The sequence below is a fragment of the Emiliania huxleyi genome (assembly GCF_000372725.1).
Source record: "Emiliania huxleyi CCMP1516 unplaced genomic scaffold EMIHUscaffold_1, whole genome shotgun sequence".
Classification (NCBI taxonomy): Eukaryota; Haptophyta; order Isochrysidales; family Noelaerhabdaceae; genus Emiliania; species Emiliania huxleyi.
In genome coordinates this window covers 1381275-1401050 of record NW_005202428.1, presented here as the reverse complement: position 1 = coordinate 1401050, position 19776 = coordinate 1381275, and the positions used below count along the sequence as shown (strand labels likewise).

General features: G+C 66.7%; 5 protein-coding genes across 5 annotated transcripts; 4 read left to right on the top strand and 1 right to left on the bottom strand.

Annotated features, from left to right (window-relative positions):
- Nucleotides 1-740: 740 nt before the first annotated feature.
- Nucleotides 741-3134, top strand: EMIHUDRAFT_194280 (hypothetical protein; the record flags this gene model as incomplete). Its single annotated transcript, XM_005794144.1, has 2 exons — nucleotides 741-2995; nucleotides 3125-3134. The coding sequence occupies 2 exons, from the start codon at nucleotides 741-743 to the stop codon at nucleotides 3132-3134; spliced, it is 2265 nt and encodes a 754-aa protein (XP_005794201.1).
- A 2667-nt stretch (nucleotides 3135-5801) lies between these two features.
- On the bottom strand, nucleotides 5802-6277 carry EMIHUDRAFT_194277 (hypothetical protein; the record flags this gene model as incomplete). Its single annotated transcript, XM_005794143.1, has 2 exons — nucleotides 5802-5834; nucleotides 5876-6277. 2 exons carry the CDS (start codon nucleotides 6275-6277, stop codon nucleotides 5802-5804), a joined length of 435 nt encoding a protein of 144 aa, XP_005794200.1.
- Nucleotides 6278-8047: 1770 nt separating this feature from the next.
- Nucleotides 8048-9643, top strand: EMIHUDRAFT_194276 (hypothetical protein; the record flags this gene model as incomplete). Its single annotated transcript, XM_005794142.1, has 6 exons — nucleotides 8048-8485; nucleotides 8537-8812; nucleotides 9060-9088; nucleotides 9169-9279; nucleotides 9387-9437; nucleotides 9511-9643. The coding sequence occupies 6 exons, from the start codon at nucleotides 8048-8050 to the stop codon at nucleotides 9641-9643; spliced, it is 1038 nt and encodes a 345-aa protein (XP_005794199.1).
- A 3994-nt stretch (nucleotides 9644-13637) lies between these two features.
- EMIHUDRAFT_56186 (hypothetical protein) lies at nucleotides 13638-14138 on the top strand (the record flags this gene model as incomplete). Its single annotated transcript, XM_005794141.1, has 1 exon — nucleotides 13638-14138. A coding segment is annotated over one exon (501 nt), but the record flags the coding sequence as incomplete, so codon positions are not given.
- A 2441-nt stretch (nucleotides 14139-16579) lies between these two features.
- EMIHUDRAFT_460989 (hypothetical protein) lies at nucleotides 16580-18851 on the top strand (the record flags this gene model as incomplete). The annotated part of the gene is made up of 5 exons (XM_005794140.1): nucleotides 16580-17335; nucleotides 17404-17559; nucleotides 17842-17908; nucleotides 18144-18379; nucleotides 18472-18851. 5 exons carry the CDS (start codon nucleotides 16580-16582, stop codon nucleotides 18808-18810), a joined length of 1554 nt encoding a protein of 517 aa, XP_005794197.1. The 3' UTR covers nucleotides 18811-18851.
- Nucleotides 18852-19776: the final 925 nt, after the last annotated feature.

Sequence of the window (19776 nt, the reverse complement as noted above, 5' to 3'; positions counted from 1 at the left end):
GAGACGCGGTCTGGAGCGAAGCACGAGGCGCAGCAGTAGTGCGCCATTTCCGATGGGACGCGTGGGCAGTATCCGGCCAGCAAGACTCCCGCGCAGGAGGTGATGTCGTACACGCCGAGAGAGGCGGCAAGAGCGGGGACTTCCCCATCGCTGTCGACGCACGCCGGCCCGTGGGAAGCGAAGCCAAGCCCGCCGGGCAGAGTCGCCGCGATGGTCAGGAGGATGTAGGCGCGCATATACGAGGGGCCGAGCGTAGAGGGATCCGAAGGCGGTGTTGCTACCGGCCGGGTGCCCGCCGTGGCCGGCCAGCGAGGTGTTTTTTGGCCGACCCCCCCCCCCCTTAAGGGGGGGGGGGGAGGGGGGAGCCCGACCCCCGGACGAAGGTTTCTTCTCTGACGAAATTCTTACACGACGAGCATACCGCGTCCGAGCCTGGCTGTTCTCACCTTCCTACCTAACCTAGCCTAAAGCAGGTGCCCCGAGCAGCTTCTACGGATTTGCGTTGAGGAGCGACCCGAGCCGCCGTGTGCCCCGTGCTTCAGCCTTGCCGAGCCTCGCTGAGCCAGATCGGCTCGCGAGGTGGGATGCTAGTGTGAGGCTATGAGCCCGACCCAGGTCGTTGTGCGCTAGCGTTGGCGGTTAGTGTTACTCTCCCAAGGGGAACCTTTCCTCGAAGAAAAGAAATTGGAGCGGGCCCGGTCGGTAACGGCCGTGCGCAATGGCTCCAAGCATGAGCCAGCATGGCGAGCGAGCCCGGCCGCGTGCCGCACTTGGCGCAGGCTAGACTTTCCGCAGCGTGGCGCGGGCACGCAATACGCAGGGCGACACTGACGCAGGTCGCTGCGCTCGTCGCAAAGCCTTCTCTGCAGGTCTCCCGTCAGGTGCAACGGGCCGCGCTGCCTCGCGACCATGAAGGCAAGCTGCTCCCTCTGTCATGTTCGATCGACTGCTTCAAGGTCTTCGGCTCCGGGGTGTACAGTTACATGGAGTGGCAGCGGTTCATGTTTGTCACCTTCTCTCTCGCCTTTGCTGTTGTGCTTCCGAGCATGGTCTCCAATGTCAGCGGCTCGAACCTGGAGAATGCATCTTGGCTGACAAAAGGGTCCTTGGGCGATGTCAAGGCGGCTGCCATCAACGCAAGCTACGGCGCCGTCGAGCTCATCGTTTTGAGCATATTCGTTATATCGCTCTTCCGTGGCCGAGACATCATTGCTGCTGCAAAGGACCAGGTCGACCACTACGACCCAGAGGAGGCGCCCGAGGAGACGACGGTGTGGCTGCGCGGTTTGCCGCCGAGAATCCAAGCAGCGGTGTTGCAATCGCAGCTGGAGTGCTTTGGCGAGTGCACCCAGGTCGTGCTCGCGCGCAAGGACGGGGTTTTGCTCAAGCGTCTCTCGGCACGGCAACACCTACTGGAGAATCTGCAGCACCTGACCGCGCTGCTATACCTCTCGCGGCAGGCTGAACGATGCCGCCAAGGCTCAGCCCGGCGAGAGCTACTTCGGCCGGTGCTTGAGCTCCTCGACCGAGTAGGGCAAACGGCTTCAGCGGATGACTTGCTGGCAAAGGAGGAGGAGGCGCGCCGTGAGCTCGCGGAGCACGACTCAATCACTGCTCGTCTCTCTCGCCAGGCATACGATGGGACTGGCGATGCTTTCGCCACCTTCTCCAAGGCGGAGCAGGCCCGCCGGTGCATCGAAGCGATCGCTATATCGAGCCGCCCCCACCGTCGCGCCCGAGTGCCACGCAAAGCAAAGGTCGGCATCGAGGCTCCCGTGCCGTCGCTGCCGACGCTTCCCTCAGGCGTGACAGCCCAGCGCGCACCTGCACCGTCAGACATTTTGTGGGAAGGGTTGGCTACCCCCGCGCGCGAGCGCCTCTGGCGACAAGTGGTCTCCACGACGATCACGATGCTGATTGCCGGCACCGGCACCGCCATCATCGCCTTTATCACGTGGGCCAACGACAAGAATGGAGGCCTGCTCAGCGACGCGCTTCCCCGAGATCGTGGCGGCTTTAGCGGCTTGATCATGGACCTGCTGGCGGTGCTCCTGTTGCAGGCGCTGCCCTGTATATTCGGGAATCTCATCTTGTTCGCGTCGACCCCCGTCCTTGCTGACGTCCTTGAGCGCCACCCGACCTACTCTGATCGCGAGGCATCCGTGTTCGCGAAGCTGCTCTTCTTCCAGGTCGTCAATACCGTCGCGTCGGCGATGATATTCCTGTCAGTCACGGGTGGAATCTTTGGGCGTTCTTGGTACAGCCTCGGAGGGGCGACCGTCGCGACAGTGATGGGCCCCCTTGGCGATGCGCTTGTTATTCCGACCCTGCTTGACTGGATCTCCCTAAACACTCCGATCCGGCGGTACCTCCTCGCGCCACGCCAAAAGACGCAGCAACGGATGGACCGCCTGTTTATCAAGGACTCGGACCTCTACCTTGCGTTCCGCATCCAGCTCGCTGGGAAGTTTGTGGTCGTATGCCTCGTGTTTGGATCTGCTCTCCCCATCCTCTACCTCTTCGGCGCTCTCTTCTTCTCATACGGTATGCTCATTGATCGGCACAATCTTCTGAGGAATCAGTGCCCTCCACCCCGCACCTTTCCGAAGCTGACCTGGAGAGCTCATACGACTGTCTTCCCGCTCGCCATCGTCGGCCACGTCTGCATGACACCAATATTCTTTCACCACCTTGCTCTCAGCGACGCCCGTGAGCTACTTTCTCTTCCTCCACCGTCGAGCTCTATCCCCGTACACGCCCCCGCACCGCCCCCGCCGGTGCTCGCGACGGACAACTTCTCCACTGCCGTGATCTTTTCCATCGTCCTGGCCGTCGTTGCTGCCCTTGTCATTCTCGTCTACCGCTTCGGGAGAACTCATCTCCACCTGGATGAGTCGACGGTGCAGAGAGCAGTCGACGTGGCAGAGGATGCTGTCGAGCAGACAATCAAGCGCGCGGCAAGCGGTGCCCAGTCGCTCTTTGACCGTGCGCCGCTGTTGGCACAGCACGTCTCTCTCCCTGGTCGTGAGCAATCACCAAAGGGGGGCCGTCTTCCTGATGGTGCTGCGCACCGACGTCCACCTGCACCACAGGACTACCTGCCACCCACCCACCCCCGACTCAGGCTAGCGTAGGACTTGCGTTGTTCTGGCGTTGAACAGAGAGCAATAGTCGGTCAGGTAGCTACGCCCGCCTGCCAGTGGCCTACGCCGGGGCCTAGCCGCCGCGACAAGCGACAAGTGTGCGTGTGTGTATAATAGTAAGAACCAGCACCTGTGATGCTGTGAAGGCTTCGTAGCCATCTCTCCGGTCTACTTCAAGCCTTCACAAGGACGTCGCACACTCACACTCCAAAAGGGGGATGGTGAAGACCAGAGGGCTGTGGAGCGAAAAAAAGCAAGCGCGCGAGTGAGTAAGTCAGGAGGAACGTAATTTGTAGGATTGTAGCTCAGCCTCGCGAGGCGCGCCCTGTCGACCCTTATATAGGTTACATACGCTGTGACGACTACGACGGACCTAGCGCTTCTCGCCTTCTCGGTCTTCGGCGGGGGACGCTAGATTCTAGAGATTACTGACGTAAGGCAGAGGCACAAATGCGGCAAAACTTACTCTTGAGAATAATTGTGCTCAACTTTTGAATCTAGACGAGGGCATACCACTCTTTAAGTGTGCGGCCCAGACGGCAGACGAGAGGCAGCTCGCCCCACGGGGCAAGGGTCTCGCCCGCTCAGCTCGACGGCATCCACTCCTCCTTCACCCACTCCGTCCAGCGGTGCACCACGCCCTCCGCTGGCTCGCCCGCCGCCGCGCTCTCCTCGCGCTGCGCGTAGAAGAGTGCGAGCAGCGAGTCGCGCACTAGCGGCGCGTCCTCGGCCGCGACGCCGTCGACAATCTCGAGGCGGGGCGGCAAGTGCGACGGGTACTCGACGACGAAAGTGACGCGGAGCTGCACTGCGGTCGGCTCGCCGCGCGCCCGCTCGCCCGCGACGGTGAGCCGGAAAGCGGGCGGGGCCGCCTCCTCCTCGCGCTCGAAACCCTCCTCGCCGAGCACCGCCTCGAGAACCATCAGCTCCTGCGGCGGGGAGAAGTGGCGGGGGAGGGGGGGGGGGGGGGAGAGCTTGCTCAGCAGGGGGTTCGCCCGGCAACGCCACGCCGCTTGCGCCGCCCGCGCCTCCTCCTGAGCCGCCTAAGGAGCGACCGAACCCGCGTGAGGCCGCCCTCCCCGCCGCTGCGCCGCCTCCGCACATCCACCCAACCTCGTTCTCCTCCAGCGCCGCGCCTGCCAACCCCGCCGCGCGGTCCGCGTCGAGTCGCGCCTGTCCGACGCGCCACGCGGACGTGTCGCGGACGTGTCGTGGGCGTGTCGTGGGCGTGTCGTGGGCGTGGCGTGGGCGTGTCGAGTACGTGTCGTGGGCGTGTTGTGGGCGTGTCCACCGCCCGGTCTCGAGTCGCGCCTGCGCCGCCCGTGCGCCGCTCGCCGCCGCCTCCGCCGCCTGCTCCCGCTGGCCGTGCAGCTCCCGCCGCTTCGCCTCCACCGCCTCCGCCGCCTTGGCCTCCGCCTCCGCCTTCTTCGCCGCCGCCTCCGCCGCGCGGCTCTTTGCCGCCGCCTTTCGCTCGTGCGCCGCCTCCGTCAGCCTCTCCATTTCGCCGGCAGACTTGCGGCCCGCCTGCAGGGAGGGGCGCAGAGAAGGCTCAGGGGAGGCTCCGCGCCCCTTCCTCTCGACGGCAGAGGACGCGCGGCCAGCCTCCACGCGTGCAACCTCCTCGCCCAGCACGCCGAGCGACGCGTCGCGCCACGTCTGTGCCACCGCCGCCGGCCCTCCAAACCCTTCCCCGGCCGAGGCGGCGGCGGAGGCGGCGGAGGAGGAACCGCCAGAGGGGCCGCTCGACCAAAAGGGGTCCTCCTCGTCGTCGTCGTCGAGCCAGTCGCCTAGAGGAAGGGTCCCGGAAGGGTCCCGGACGCGTCCTCGCCCTGGCTCCTCTCCCGCGTCGAGCCCTTCTCCTCCGCCGCCACCGCCGCCCGGGGAGGCGAGGCAGAGGTCTCCGAACAGGTCGTCCACCTGGGCTCCAGACACGGGGAGCTTGGACCCACCGCAGGGAGGTGAGGGGGTGGGGAGGGGCTCGTGCAGCTTCTTAGCGGCGCGGCAACACGAGGTCTACCAGATCCGGGGACACGGCTGCAGTGCACTTCGATGCAGCCGCGTGCGTGTCGTCGCGAGCGCTAGCTGGACCGCCGCTCTTCCGCATCCAGAGTCACCCACCAAGCTCGCGTCGGCGACGCCGCCTCCCCTCCGCTCGCCCTTCTTCTTCTTCGCCTTTGCGATCTGGCGCTCCGCGTCGGCGTGCCTACCTTGCAGTCTCACTGCTCTTCCCAGGGGGGTCTGCATCGTGAGCGCACGAGAGTCGCCGCGTGCGAGCATGGCGGAGTCAGCATGGCGGAGTCCAGACGAGGGCGTGCACCCGAGCAGTGGTTGCAACCAGCTGTGTCCGCGCATCTAGGTTCGGCGTGCAACGCGGCGGCGCGGGCGGCGCCCAATGACTCGGCGCTGTACAGCGTTCCGGTGGCGCGCGCGAGCGCCGCGGCCGCCTCCTCCTCCGCCCGCTCGCGCCTCGCCGCCTTCTCCTCTGCCGCCACCGCCGCCTTGGACTCCTCGCGCGTTCGGCGCGCCTCAGCCGCCTCCGCCGCGTCGCGCTCGCGCCTAGCGGCAGTTGCGTCGCGCTTCGCGCCGAGAAGCGGCAGCCGAGGAGCAGCCGCCGAGAGGGAGAAGCCGAGGTGCGGCAGCCGAGAGGAGCAGCCGAGGTCAAGGGGAGAGCAGCCGAAGTGGCGCCCGCGCCTGAGGCGCGCGAGCTCGCTCGGGTCGTTGTGCATCTCGACCTTGGTCTTGTTCAGCCGGTTGACCACCGCGTTGACCCGGTGCTCCACCATCGTGTGCCGCACCGCGCCGCGAGAGTGGTAGCCAACCTGTCCGTCGGCCATCCCCTCCGTCTTTTTGAGGTTCGCCCACGGCGTGTAGATCATCCGCACGTGCGAGAGCTTGGAGCCCTCGATCGAGTTGGCCTTGCACAGCTGACTGCACTCCTGCACGATCTCGTCGGGAACGTCGTCAATCGTCTCGCCCTTGGGCAGCCGCAGGTAGACGTGCGCGCTCGAGTGGCTGTCGACGTGGAACCACAGGTCTTCTGGCCAGCCGTACGCGATGAGGTGCTCGTTCTCGTGCTTGTCGCGGCCCATGTAGATGACATAGCGAGGGTCCGAGCACGTGAAGTAAAAGACCATCTGCTTGGCAGCTTGGCAGCGCCACGGCGACGCTCGACGCTCGTGCCGCGACAGCCGCAAAAAAAGAGGAACGCGAAGTTAACCGTGCCTCGTTCGCCGCTTTCATGTGAGTTTTTGTAGAGATCATCCGGCCCGCTGGGTACGCTTCTTAGCTCCCCGGCCCTGGATGTGAGGTTACCGACTGCACTCCAAGTGCTCCAAGTGTCTTGTGCCAAAATCGTGGTGGGGCTCGCTCGTGGGGCCGGATTCGCCTCTCGCAACATACGTCGCAGGTGGCGATAGGCACGTGGGCAACGCGGCAACACAACGCGGCAACACAGGACCTTGCACCCTTTCGCCCTTCTCCTCACTGCCCCGGCGCCCACGTCTCGATCTTCTTGGGCAGCAGTTGGTTCGACAGGTGCTCTCCGTGGCCTAGGCGGCCGCGCTTGCCCTCACCCCAGGCGAAGACGGCGCCGTCGGCGGTGCGGGCGAGGCTGTGCTGCTCTCCAGCCGACACAGCGACGACGCGCTGGCCAGCAAAGGCCTCGATCTTGTTCGGCAGCAGCTGGGCCTGCTGGTCGCCGTGGCCCAGCTGGCCAAAGGCTCCCCAGCCCCAGCTCCAGACGGCGCCGTCGGCGGTGAGGGCGAAGCTGTGCCCCCACCCACCCGACACGGCAACGACGCGCTGATCAGCAAAGGCCCCGATCTTCTTCGGCAGCAGCTGGCTCTGCGTGTCGCCGTGGCCCAACCGGCCAAAGTTTCCACGGCCCCAGCTCCAGACGGCGCCGTCGGCGGTGAGGGTGAAGCTGTGCTCGCCTCCAGCCGATACTGCGACGATGCGCTGCCCAGCAAATGCGTCGACCTTCTTCGGCAGCAGCTGGTTCTGCTCGTCGCCGTGGCCCAACTTGCCATGGCATCCATCGCCCCAGCTCCAGAGGGCGCCGTCGGCGGTGAGGGCGAGGCTGTGCATATCTCCAGCCAACAGAGCAACGACACACTGGTCAAAGGCCTCGACCTTCTTGGGCAGCAGCTGGCGCTGCTGGTCACCGCGGCCCAGCTTGCCGTACATTCCACCGCCCCAGCTCCAGACGGCGCCATCGGCGGTGATGGCGAGGCTGTGGAATGCTCCGGCCGACACGCTCACGGCGCGCTCACCGCCCAGCATCGAGAGGAGGCGGGTCGGCGTGTTGAGCTGCATCACGCCATTGCCGTGCCCGAGCAGTCCTCCAAGGTACGACGGCGCATTGCCGCACGACGAGAGCCGCCCCTCGCCGTCGATGAAGACGCTGTGCCGTTCGCCTGTGGCCAGCCTCGCCGGCGGGTTGGACTCGCACAGCAGCGCCGAATAGCACAGCCACCGCACGGCGCAGCTCTCGCCCTCTGGCTGCGCCGGCAGCTCGAAGCCGCGCTCTTGCGCCAACAAGCGGATGCCCTCCTGAGCGAGCGAGGCGTGGAAGAGCAGCGAGACGGCCCCGAAACGAGCGATGTCGGCGGGGTCGCAGCGAGAGATGACGCGCGCGAGGAGCTCAAGGGGCAGGTCGGTGAGGGGGCAGTGCGCGGCGGCGGCGGCGGCGGCGGCGAGGCGGCGCGAGCGGCGCCGCGGGGTGGACATCGCGAAAAAAAAATTTTTTTCCCGTCCCCAATCTCAGGCGCGAGAAATTTTTTTTCCTCCTGCCAAGTCGATTTCTCCTTGGAATCAAGTCGGCGAATCGCACAGGCGAAGCGCTAGAGCGGTTCAGGGTCTCGGCCGGCGCGGAGGCGGCAGTGAGAGGCAGAGCGGCGAGACTGATGAGTCTCGCCGGCGAGGGACAGCTGCTGGTGGGCCTCTCCGGCGAGGGAGAGCCGCTGATGGGCCTCGCCGGCGAGGGCGGCCGCAAGACGCCGCTCTCGCTCGAGGAGGAGTGGCACCTCCGCCTCATCGTCTTCGTCAGCGCGACGCTATCGCTCGCGGGCACCAGCCTCGTGCTGGTTTCGATGTACCGCTTCCGCGAGCTCTCCAAGCGCTTCTTCGCGATGCGGCTGATCGGCTACCTCGCCGTCGCTGACGGCTTTGCCTCCATCTTCAACATGTGCGGGGTGCTCGTCGACACCGCCTACCCGGCCGCCGACGGCGCGCCCGGCGACAGTCCCTCGCCACTCTGCGAGGTGCAGGCCGTCGGGCTGCTCTACTTCAACCTCGCGTCCATCTTTTGGACCTCTTGCTTCGCGCGCACGCTCTACCGCGACGTGGCCCCGCCCGCCGCCACGGCGCCGCGCATCTCGCTGCGCGACGCCGAGCTCACTTTCCACGCGCTCTGCTGGCCGTTGCCCGCGCTGCTCGCCGGCGGCACGTACGCCCTGGGGTACGTCGGCGACGCCGGCTCGTACTGCGCCGTCGGGCCCGACTTTACGCCGCAGTACCTCCTCGCCTTTTACCTCCCGCTGGTTGGTGCGTTCGCCTTCAACACGGCGACGTATGCGCTCGTCTGCCGCTCTGCCACCGAGGCCCGCGTCTCTCGCTCGACGTCGCTCTACCTGCTCGTCTTCGCCGTCGTCTGGCTCCCCTCCCTGCTGGTGCGGCTGCAGGTGCTGCTCTGCGGTGCGAGGCGAGCCCCCTCGTACGGGCTCGCGGCGCTCGAGGCGATGTGCATGCCGCTGCAGGCCTGCTCCGCCACTGGGCCTTGCACTGTCAATGCCGTGCCGCCTCCTGCCTCGCCTGCCTGGGCGTGGAGATGCGAGGGCTGCCTGGCCCTCGCCCCACCACATTGTGTGCGCAGAGGCCACTGCCTCACCTCCACGCTCTCCCCGCCTGCCGCTGCAGGGCGCACTCAACGCCTTTGTGTACGGCTGGTCGCTTCCTCGGATACGAGACATGCACCGCACTCGCTGCCTGGCGCACACTCGCACGAGCCTCCTCCCCACTCCTCCAGGACCTGGTCCGACAGGTACCGCACCATGCTGCTCGGCACAGACTCGCTCGACGCCGCCGCTGTCCTCGCCGCAGCGTCGCACTACCGGCTCGGCTCGCCGCCGACGTCCGAGTACGCCCCCCCCCCCCCCCCCCCCCCCCCTCCCCCCAACACACACACACACCACCACACACACACACACCTCGGGGCGGCGGGGAGCGAGAGGTCCTCACACGCAGGTACTCCCCCGCCGAGGATGCCCTCCTCGGCCTGACGCCGCGCGACTTCGAGTGCGCCTTGACCCCGCCACCGTCGCCGCTCCTTCACATGGAGGGCTCTGGGACCCCTTCCCGAACCTGGTAGGTACTTGCCGCCCGAGCCGTCGCCGCTGTCCGGACGCTACTCGGACAGGCCCTACTCGCCAGGCAGGTCGGAGCTTTCCCCCTACCCGGCGAGCTTGCCAGAGCGCCTCGGGGGCCCTCGGTTCACCACCTGACAGCGTCGGGCCGCCCGCGCTTCCCCGTCGCCCCGCTGCCGGGCGCCGCATCCCGCCGCTTCTCCGCCGCCGCGCTTTGCATGTGTACCTGCATGTCGTGTGTGTACGGTCGGCGCTCGCGCGGTGGGTCGTCGTGTAAAAATCCCCACACGGCTTTAAACAAATAAAAACGGACACCTCTACTGTGAGATGGGTAAAAAGGAACAGCCCCCCCCCCGTGTGCGGTCATTCGTGGCGGATAAAGCAGACACCAGACCTCGGTGTTTCCCACTGGGTTTCTGAGGCGGTTGCCGGGGTTTCCATGGGCCATGGCGGTTTCCCATAGCCGAAAAACCCACGGGTCGATGTCGGTTTCTGCGGCGCGCTCTGTTTTTTCTGGGATCTGTTTTCTGGGACACCCGTACTTGGCCAAAGTACAGGTTTCGATCCGGGCCATCGCAAATTTTGTGATCAGGGCGCTCGTTGCTCCTCCGTCTCTTTGTATCTTCCATACTGCGTTTATCAGACGTATGGTTCTTGCACTTGTGCAAGATTGGGCGTCTTCTGCCGCAGTCCCTTTGATGGGAGGCCCCAGGGTGGGGGCCGCCTCGAACCCCCAGCCAGGGATTCGAGCGGAGGGTGCCCCGGTAGGGTGCCCACAGGACCCAAAAGAAAATAGCTTTCCGGCTCAAAAAGGGACGCACGAGGCAAATCTGATGTTGGCCAGTTCCAATAGGAGCGAGGCCTCTTCCGTTGGGGGACCGAGTACATAGGAAACGAGGGTTTCCCATTGTGACCCGCTCCAGTGCGAGCGTGACACTGCACTTGGCGCCGAGCGCCCGCGGCTCAGACCTTGTGCAGGCCACCCCTCGGTGGAGGCACCGGTCCGGACCGATGGCGCTCGGTGTGGAGCAAGCAAGACCCCCCCCCCCCCATCGGCGCGCGCTCGCCATTCCAACGGGCGCCAGGAGCACCAAAAGGACTCCTCATGGCTGCCTCCAAGTGGGCTTCGACCGGCCTCGGCAGGGGGGGCGGGTTGTCCCGGCTGCGGACGCATTCTGCAGCCCGCTGGGCGTGGGTCAGCACCCCAAAACTGCCCCTCGGCGGCATACAGCACTGCCAGCCAGCCTCTTCCTCCTCCTCAAGGGCTGTACTATAGGCCATATTGCGCCGCCTCCTACTGGCAGCCGGGCGGACGCGCGCCGCGGGCGCCTCGGCGCGCGCACGGCTCGCAAAGTTCGAACGAGTACTGCCGCCCGGCCGCCTCAAGGCTGCCGGGCGGCAGTACTCGCCTCGCAAGGCGCGCACCGGCTGATCTGGCTGCTGCGCCGGCGGCCGCTGCGCTGGCCGCTGCTGCGCCGGCTGGCGGGCGGTACGGCCGCCGGCGGCCGCTGCACCCGCGCCTTCCCTCGCGGGCGCCGTCGCGCCGCGCGCGCTCAACTCTGCTGGCACACGGCACGCGTCGTCACACAGCCGCGGAGAATAGGCGGTGCAGCGCGCGAAGCGCGCGCGATCTCGTACGTTGAAGGCTGGATCCGGCCATTCCAAGGGTATACCTTTGAGAATCCCCAGCGTCCCACCCTCCTAGTCACACTCTCAATTTCTCGACTGGCCAACACGAAGTGCTGCGATCGGGGGTGCCCCATTTCTTTTTTCCTTTCTTTTTTGGGGCCCTGTGGGCACCCTAGCCCCGGATTCATCTATCCGTCGGGCCCCGGCACGTTCATTAGAACTGATCATATTGCGCAGCTGGTTGCCAAAAGCACCGCCAGAACTTGAAAGTTGTGAGTCAGTGCGCTGCGCTGTCGCTCTGTCGTGCACGCACGCTCTCGTGCTTCGTTGTGACCCACCCTGTCCCACCCGTGTGTGATCAGTGTCTACGGAGGGAGTGTCGTTGGCTCACGCCAGGGCGCTCGTTGCTCCTCCGTCTCTTTGTATCTTCCATACTGCGTTTATCAGAAGACAGCCAAGTACGTACGTGCAAGCCAAAAGCACATGGGGGACGTTCGAGTTTGACTTGTGGCGCGGGAGTGCTCTCACTCATGTTCGCCATCTGCCTCACCCTGAGCACGCCCGTGCTTGGTGTGCGCCCCGGAGCGCTGCGCAGGCGTGCTCGCGCTCGCGCGGCCAGCAGCGTCCTGCCCTCGGCTCATCTCCTCGTCATCGGCGTCATCACTGCGCCGCTCAACTTTGACCAGCGCACCTGGCAGCGCATGCACTACGCACCCTCACTTGGCAGCATGCCGGACGTGGCGGTCCGATACGTGCTCGGCGACATGAGTGGCTGCGGCTTCAGCATGTGCTGCAATCGGGAGCCGCTCGCAGTCGTCCACTGGGAACTGCAGCGCTACGCCGATTGGGTCCGCGTCGAAGCGCCCGAGTGCAGCAAGACGTCTGTGGCGCACAAGACGCTCGCATGGTACCGGCACGCTGCGGGTGATGCGTCGTACGCGTCGTACCAGTGGATCGCCAAGGTGGACGACGACTCGCTTCTGCACCTTCCAAAGCTGCGCGCCGACATGCTGCTCATGGCGGCGCAGGGGCGCAGGGAAGGCGGCCGCCGGCGTCACTCGTCCTACGCCTACTATGGCACGCTCCGCTGGAGGCTCTGGCAGCCGCCCCTGCCGCCTGGCTCCGGCCCGACTGTACAGAATGCAGGCGGCTGTCCGGCCCTTAACGTCGGCTGCGCGTGTGGCAGCCTTCAGGATGCCTGGCTCCCGGACTCGCTCCCCGCGCAGCGTGCCCTCGTGCTGGAGACTGCAGCGTGCAAGGGTGCGGTGGGACCCTTCCCCTTCGCCGACGGCAGCCTGAACGTAATGTCGTCGCGCCTTGCCAGAGAGGCCCTGGAGGAGGGGCAGGGCACCGATCGTCCCACCGCAGACGACTTTCGCGCCGACGCCGGCTGGGACCACGAGGACGTTGGCCTCGCCTACCTGCTGCTGCGGCGGGCGGCTGCCCTGCAGCTGCCAGTCACGTACTTCACTCTCGAGGTGGGGCGGCCTCCGCTCGCGCCATCCCCTAGTGTGCGCCCAAACGCACCCCTCACTCCCACTCCTCACCCCCGCCTCGCTGCCCCGCCCGCCCGCAGAACTGGGTGCACAACATGCGGTGGGTGGATGCGCGCGAGAAGAACCTGTCCAAGTACGCGGCAAAGGTGCTGGTGGTGCACAAGGTGCTCAACTCGATGCACGCGCGCATGGTGGCCGACCTCTTCGACATGTACAATGCCTCGCACGATAGCTTCGATTGCGGCGCATGCGCCGAGTGGGGCTGGAACGCAACGGCGGCGCTCGGTGCGGCGGCGCGGCACCTCCGACCGCCGCAGCACGTGCGGTGCTGCGCGAAGGTGGACAGTGGCGCCCGACCCCGCGAAGCGTGGCGCCGCCGCAAGCCAGGCCGGGCCTCGGTGCCGCGGCGCGTGCAGACGACACCCGGGGGCGATTATGGCCGCAAGCGTTACCATACATGAAGCCTCCTGCGGTTTCTTTTGGCGGCTGTCTCTTGTGGCCGTGTGCCTGGCGAGTACCCCCCACCCAGGGTACCCCTCTCGAGGGACCCATTGCGAAGAGCAACTCTTCCGAGGTCTCGCCCCCCCCCCCTCCCCAAGAGACCGCGAGACAGCGCCGCTGCCATCGCCCGGGGCCGTGTGTGGGTGCGTGCCCTACGTGCAGAAATGCCGCGTGCCGGCAGTGCTCGTGCCGGAAGCGGCCGCGGCCGCGGCCGTGGACGTGGACGTGGACGCAGTGGCGGCAGCTGCAGCGGCGGCAGCGGCGGCGGCGGCAGCAGCGCGACGACACACGCCGAGGCTGGCGCGGAGGAGGAGGGTGAGAGCAGCGAGGAGGAGGAGGATGTGCTCGCCCCGCAGGCAGCGACCACAGGGATGGTGCCCACGGATAGCGAGAGCGAAGAAGGACAGGACGAGGACGCCGGCAGTGGCGACGGCGGCAGCGACAGCGACGACGACTGTGGTGGCGGCAATGAGACGCTGGTGGCGCGGCGTCGCTTCGCGGGCGTCTTGCGGATGTGGGAGTTCAACCAGAATGACTCCAAGCGCGACAGCGGCTCAAAGCTGGTGCGGCTGGGCATGGCCAAGACGCTCAAGGTCGGGCAGAACTACGCGGGCATCGTGCTGAGCAGCGAGGCGCAGACTGTCATTTCGCGCGAGGACCTGGAGACAGTGCGCGTGCACGGCGTGGGCGGCGTCAACTGCTCGTGGAACCAGCTCGACAAGGTGCCGTCGCGCAAGCTCGGCCGCGCCCGGCTCCACCGGATCCTGCCCTACATGGTTGCGGCCAACCCGGTGAACTACGGCCGCCCCTTCAAGATGAACACGGCCGAGGCGATGGCCGCGAGCCTCTACATTGTCGGCCTCCAGCAGGATGCTCACGACCTGATGGCGCAGTTCTCGTTTGGCGCCGAGTTCCTTCGCCTCAACCGCGCGGCTCTCGACGCGTACGCCGCCGCGCCGGACGCCGCGGGGGTGCGCGCGGCGGAGGCCAGCATGCTAGCCGAGAAGGCGGCGGACCAGGCGGAGAGGGAGGCCGCGAAGCGGCGCGCGGTCGCGGCGGGGAGCTACATGGACGACATGGACCTGCCCCCCTCGGAGGAGGAGAGCGACGAGAGCGACGAGGGCGAGGAGGGCCAGACGGAGGAGGGCCGCGGCGAGGGTAGCGCAGGCGCACCCTCTGACGACGACTCCTCCGACGACGGACTCGTATCGTGGAGCAGGCGACGCGGCGCGCCGACGAGCGCCCTCGTCGGCTACGATTACGAGGCGGCGGAGGCGGCCGAGGCGGCGGAGCAGCACGAGCAGGCCGCGGCGAGGGCCGCGGCAGCCGCGGCTGCCGCCGCCGAGGCGGACGCTGCGGCGCTCGACGAGCTGGTCGAGTCGCGCGGGCCGCTCGACAGTGCGACGGTCACGGCCTTGGTGCGCCGTCGTGGGGAGTGGCGCGCGGCGAAGGAGTTTGATCGCTCCGACGCGGCGATGCGACGGCTGGAGTCGGCCCGTGTCGTCGTATGCGACCATGCCGACGGGACGACGACGTGGCACAGAGCCGACGCTGGGGAGGAGCCCGTCGGTGTGTCAAGAGTGTCATGAGAGTTCAGGGGAAACGGAGGGCTCAGGGCATTCTTCGCATGTGCATGCACATGTGCATGTGTGTGTGGACACGAAGAAAACCAAAACAGAACTTACGCTGAGAAAAAAGAAACCGGGGCGAGCGGCGCCGTCCAAGAGCCCGCGCGATCAGCAATACCGCAGAGCCGTGCACGCGGCTCACCACTCACACTTGCTGGGCACCAACCTTTGGGTCCAGATGCCGACCCCTCTGCAAACGAGGGGAGAGGGACGCCTCGCGATACTACGGAGGGCGGCGACCTCGACCGACTATGGAGGACCCGTCGCCAGACGACGCAGGGCAGAAGACGGTGAGGCGGAGCAGACGCGCAGGGCGAGACGAGGGGGGGAGCAGGACTTTGCGGAGATCAGCAGGAGGATGTACGAAGAGATTAGGAGCAGCAGGGACCCGAGGGACCATGTGGAAGACGGCTAGTGCTAGTCCCCCATCGCGGGAGGACGACCCCGGCTAGTCGCCGACCACACCCTCAACCACAAAGAACCCTGCACGAAGATCGTGAGGGCGGGGGCCTGTTCCTTTTTACCCATCTCACAGTAGAGGTGTCCGTTTTTATTTATTTATTTATGCGATACTACGGAGGGCCATAATGAAGAGAGAGGAACACATCGAGTGGCTGAGGAAGCTCTTCACTGGGTGGAAAGAGGCTCGGCCGGCCTTGAGGGAGTCGCAGAGGAGGGATAACGCAGGCAACGCAGGGACGGGCCAACAGCCAGTGGGACGAACGAGGGCCGCGACGGCGGCTCAAGCGGGAGGGAGCGGAGACGGTGGGCAGAGAGCGAAGTGGGTGAGACTGATGATGCTCCTTCGACTTAGGGAGCGGTTCAGATGCTGGGCGGGCTTCAGGCTGGTGCTCACGCGAAAAGGAATCGACGCGATGTACAAAGCATACAAGAAGGGGAGAAGGAAGAGGAGAGACGCCGGTGAGGACGAAGCAGAAACTAGCGCAGACGAGAGCAGGGCAGACCCTCCGCCTTGCGTTTGTTTCATAACATCGAAGGCTCGCAAAAAATACGGGAAAGTAAAGAAGAATTTAATAAGGAAAGAAGAAAACCCGCTGCTTCGCTGTGGTCCGCTTCTCGCCCCCACCCCGCCAGCAAACACTTCCTCTCGCGGGAGCGGCGTCCGAGCCATGCCGATGCCTGGCGAGGCGTCGCACCCGTTCTCGCCTCCGCCGGAGACGAAGGGGCGGTGCGGCCCGCCGCGCACGCTGTCGTAGAACGTAGAGAAGTCGGGGAGGGCCCTCGACGCACGTCCGGCATGCACATCGCCCTCGTCTCCGCGCTGATGCGCTGCATCTCTTGCTGCGAGCCTTCACGATGAGAGCTGCACGCGGCTCCCGCCCGAGCGGAGAGCGGTGCGCGTACCGGCCGCCGATCGGGTAGGACGGGTCCTCCGCGAGGTATATGCCCTTGCCGTAGAAGCCGCCCTTGGAGAAGCGCGGGTCGAGCCCGTTCTGATCCGCCCTACCTACCTATCCCCCCCCCCCCCCCCAGACCGTCCAGAAGGAGAGCTCTCATCGACACGTAGCCACAAAGAAAAACTGTCACGTCCAGCCGCTTCGCGGCTTCGGCCCCCACCACACACGTGTGTATCTATGTATTGCATAGGGTCTAACCGTGCCGCAGACCCCCTATCTGGGTAGGAGCCGAACCCAGTTCGCTGCGACGCCGACGCCGACGCCGCCGCCGGAACGACCGCGGCGGCCGGTCGAGCGGCCGCCCCGGCCAGCGGCCGTATCGAGCCTGCCCGTCGCGAAGTGCGTGCGGACCTCACGCGCCCCACCGGCCGCCCGCGTGTGTGCACGTGTGTACATAAATATATGGACGCCGACGCCCTCGCCGAGAGAGCGGCGGCCACGGCGTCGGTCGCGGCGGCAAAGTTAAGCTCGGCAGTGGGCCGCGTGGACCAGACGGTGAAAGAGGTGCTGGCCGAGCAGGGCGCTCCCTCCCTCGACGACGTTGCCGCGGCCGCTCGGCAGCAACTTGAGTCGGCCGGGATCAGCGTCGATTCATTCCCCAACGCTGCTGTCGCTGCTGTTATGGCACCTGGCGGCGGCGAGTCTGTGCGAGCGGCGCTGGACGCGGTGGCATCGTCGGAGGAGCTGGAGGCGCTCAGACGGGAGGGCAACCGGGTGCTTGGCCACGTGCTGGCTTCCGAGTCTGCCATCTCTGTGCTCGGGTACGTCGAGGAGCAGTCCGTCACGGCGGCCGCGGAGAGCGCGGCGGTCATCGACGGCGCAGTCAGCCGCCTGCGTGGCGCGGTGGACAGCGGCATCGTCGGCAGCGCGGTCAGTGCGGGCGCATCGTTCGTCGCCACAAGCGGCGTCGAGCCGGACGCTCTGCGCAGAGTCCTCGCGCTCGCCACCGGTAGCCTGCAGCCCTCGCCACCGGCGGTGCAGGTGCAGCTCCGCGTCGTCGGCGGGAGCGTCAAGTGCGACGTCTGCGCCGGAAGCAGTCAGGGCGGCGGCGACGGCGGGCAGCCGGGCGACGGCGGGCTGGGCGACGGCGGGCGGCTGGGCGGAGCCGTCCAGTGGGTGCAGGAGCAGAAGCTCGGGCAGCAGGCGCTGGCGCACGGGGTCGCCTTGCAGCGGCTCGGCAGCGGCGGGCAGAGCCCTCGCCGACCCTTCTCGGGACCTTCGCCTAGGTCGCCGCCCTGCAGCGGCTCGACAGCGGCGCAGTGCAGGCGATCTGTTCGGACGGGGAGCGCGCGCTCGTCGACCCGGAAGCGCGCGCCGAGCTGCTGAGCCGCGCCCGCGACGCGCTGCTCTCGTACCTCTCCTCGTACCTGCCGACGGTGGAGGTGCTTTCAACTCCCCCAGTAGTACTAGAGTAGCACCTCTGTACCTGCCGACGGTGGAGGTGCTTGAGGAGTCGAGGAATCAACTCTCTCAGCAGTAGTAATGGATTAGCGGAGGTGCGCCTCTCCTCACGCCCCTCCCTTCACACCCCTCGCTTGACGGTGCGAGGTGCCGCCCGTCTCACGCTGCGCCGAGGGCGAGTCGCTGGCGCGCGAGCTGCTGCTGCCGTGATCAGCGCCCCCCCACGCCTCTGGCCGTGAGTAGGCGAGTCGCTTGCGTACGAGCTGAGCGACATCGACCTGAGCAGCCTGCACATCCCGCCCGACCGCCTCACTCTCGCCGTCGCGGACGGTCCCGCCCTCGTCCTCGAGGCGAGGGGCGTCGCCTTCCGGCGGCGCGGCGTGTTTCTTTTTCGCAAACACAATTCTTTGTTAGGCGAGGGGCGTCTCCTTCCGGCTACGAGGCGTCCGCTGGAAGGTGCAGCACCAGCGGTGGGCGAGGGTGGGCGGCGAAGGCGAGCTCGAGCGCCACTCGGGCGGCTCGGAGCTGTGAACAGCGTCTCTTCACGGCTGTAGCCGCTGCTCAGGCGAGCTCGAGTGCCACTCGGGCGCGTCTGAGATTCGCCTCTCCTTTCGACTCGACCAGACGTCCGCCGCACGGGCGTGGGCGGCGGCGCGGCTCGCAAAGGCGGCCGGCGGCGTGGCGGACGCGGCGGCGCCTCCGAGAGGGGCGGCGGAGGAGGCGGCTGGCGGCGCGGGGCCGGCTCCTCCGCAGCTCGGCATGGACCCGCCCCTGATCAAGCTGCACCACCTCGACCTTACGGTGCCTCGTCAGCCAAGCGGTCCAGCCAGTCAATCCACCCCCGGTGGACCAGAGCTTCCGGCCTCGAGCTGGCGCCGCCGCGGCCCCCGCAGGTGCGCAGCAGCGGGTCCGCCGCGATGGGCTGGCTCGCGACCAAGGCCGCCTCGCTCTTCTCCGAGACGGTCAAGACGCGCATCGAGCAAGCGCTCGCCGCGTCGCTGCAGAAGAACGCCGCGGCGCTCCTCAGCAGGCTCAACAGCCTCGGGGAGGCCTACTGGCCGGCCATCCTCGACGCGGCGGCGGCCAGCGTCGGCAGCGACGGCGCCCTCGCGCTCGGGTCTTCAGGCGGCGGCGGCGGCGGCAGCGGCGGCGGCGGCGGCGCGACCGTGACGGCGGCCCCAGCGGCGGCTCCCGCAGCAGCGGTGGCACCGCCTGTGTTGGACCTGGACTGAAGTGAAAAGCTGCGCTTTAACTAGATACTACTGTCCAAGCCGAAAGTCTGTGCCCAGGTTAGTCAGGACACTGACACGATCCCGGCGGCTAGTGCCATTACCCATTTCACTCTGACACGCTATGTAATCTCTTGAAAACGTCTCCAACGGAGCTCCGTGTTGCTCCCAGCGCCCTCCCCCGCGCTTCCTGCGGCCCTCTGGCCGATGTGTCATGTGATATCAAGTATGGGAGGTCATCTGGCTACCGCGAGAGCGATCCAACTCGTCGACATCGTCCGATGATGGTGCCGCAAAGTCAGCCTTCGGAGGCTATCCGCGTGGGGTCGAGCCGGCAGCAGCCGTGACATGTGGTTCCACCACCCCTCGCAGGCTTTGCCTCTGACCGCCACCGTTCCCAGGCTGCCTAATTGGATGGAAAGGAAGGCTCGGCGAGCGTATAGAGGCGTGCTCGACCTCGTCGTGGCAACCTGTACGGCAGCGCTGGTAGGCGCGATGAGCGTCGTGCCACCTGACCCGAGACGGGACGCAGGCGTCGTACCGAGCGCGTCGAGACCGTGTCCTGATGTGATCTGTACGGGTGAGTCACGTCGGCGTCAAAGGAGCGACGTGCGACCTGTCAGAGCTTGATCTCCGATCTCAGCGGCGTCGAGTCGTCTCCGGCGCGCGACAAAGGTACATCCCCAGGACGCGCAGAGGCAGCTGCGATCGGAGATAGAGCTCTGACAGGTCGCACGTCGCTCCTTTGACGCCGACGTGACTCACCCGTACAGATCACATCAGGACACGGTCTCGACGCGCTCGGTACGACGCCTGCGACCCGTCTCGGGTCAGGTGGCACGACGCTCATCGCGCCTACCAGCGCTGCCGTACAGGTTGCCACGACGAGGTCGAGCACGCCTCTATACGCTCGCCGAGCCTTCCTTTCCATCCCATTAGGCAGCCTGGGAACGGTGGCGGTCAGAGGCA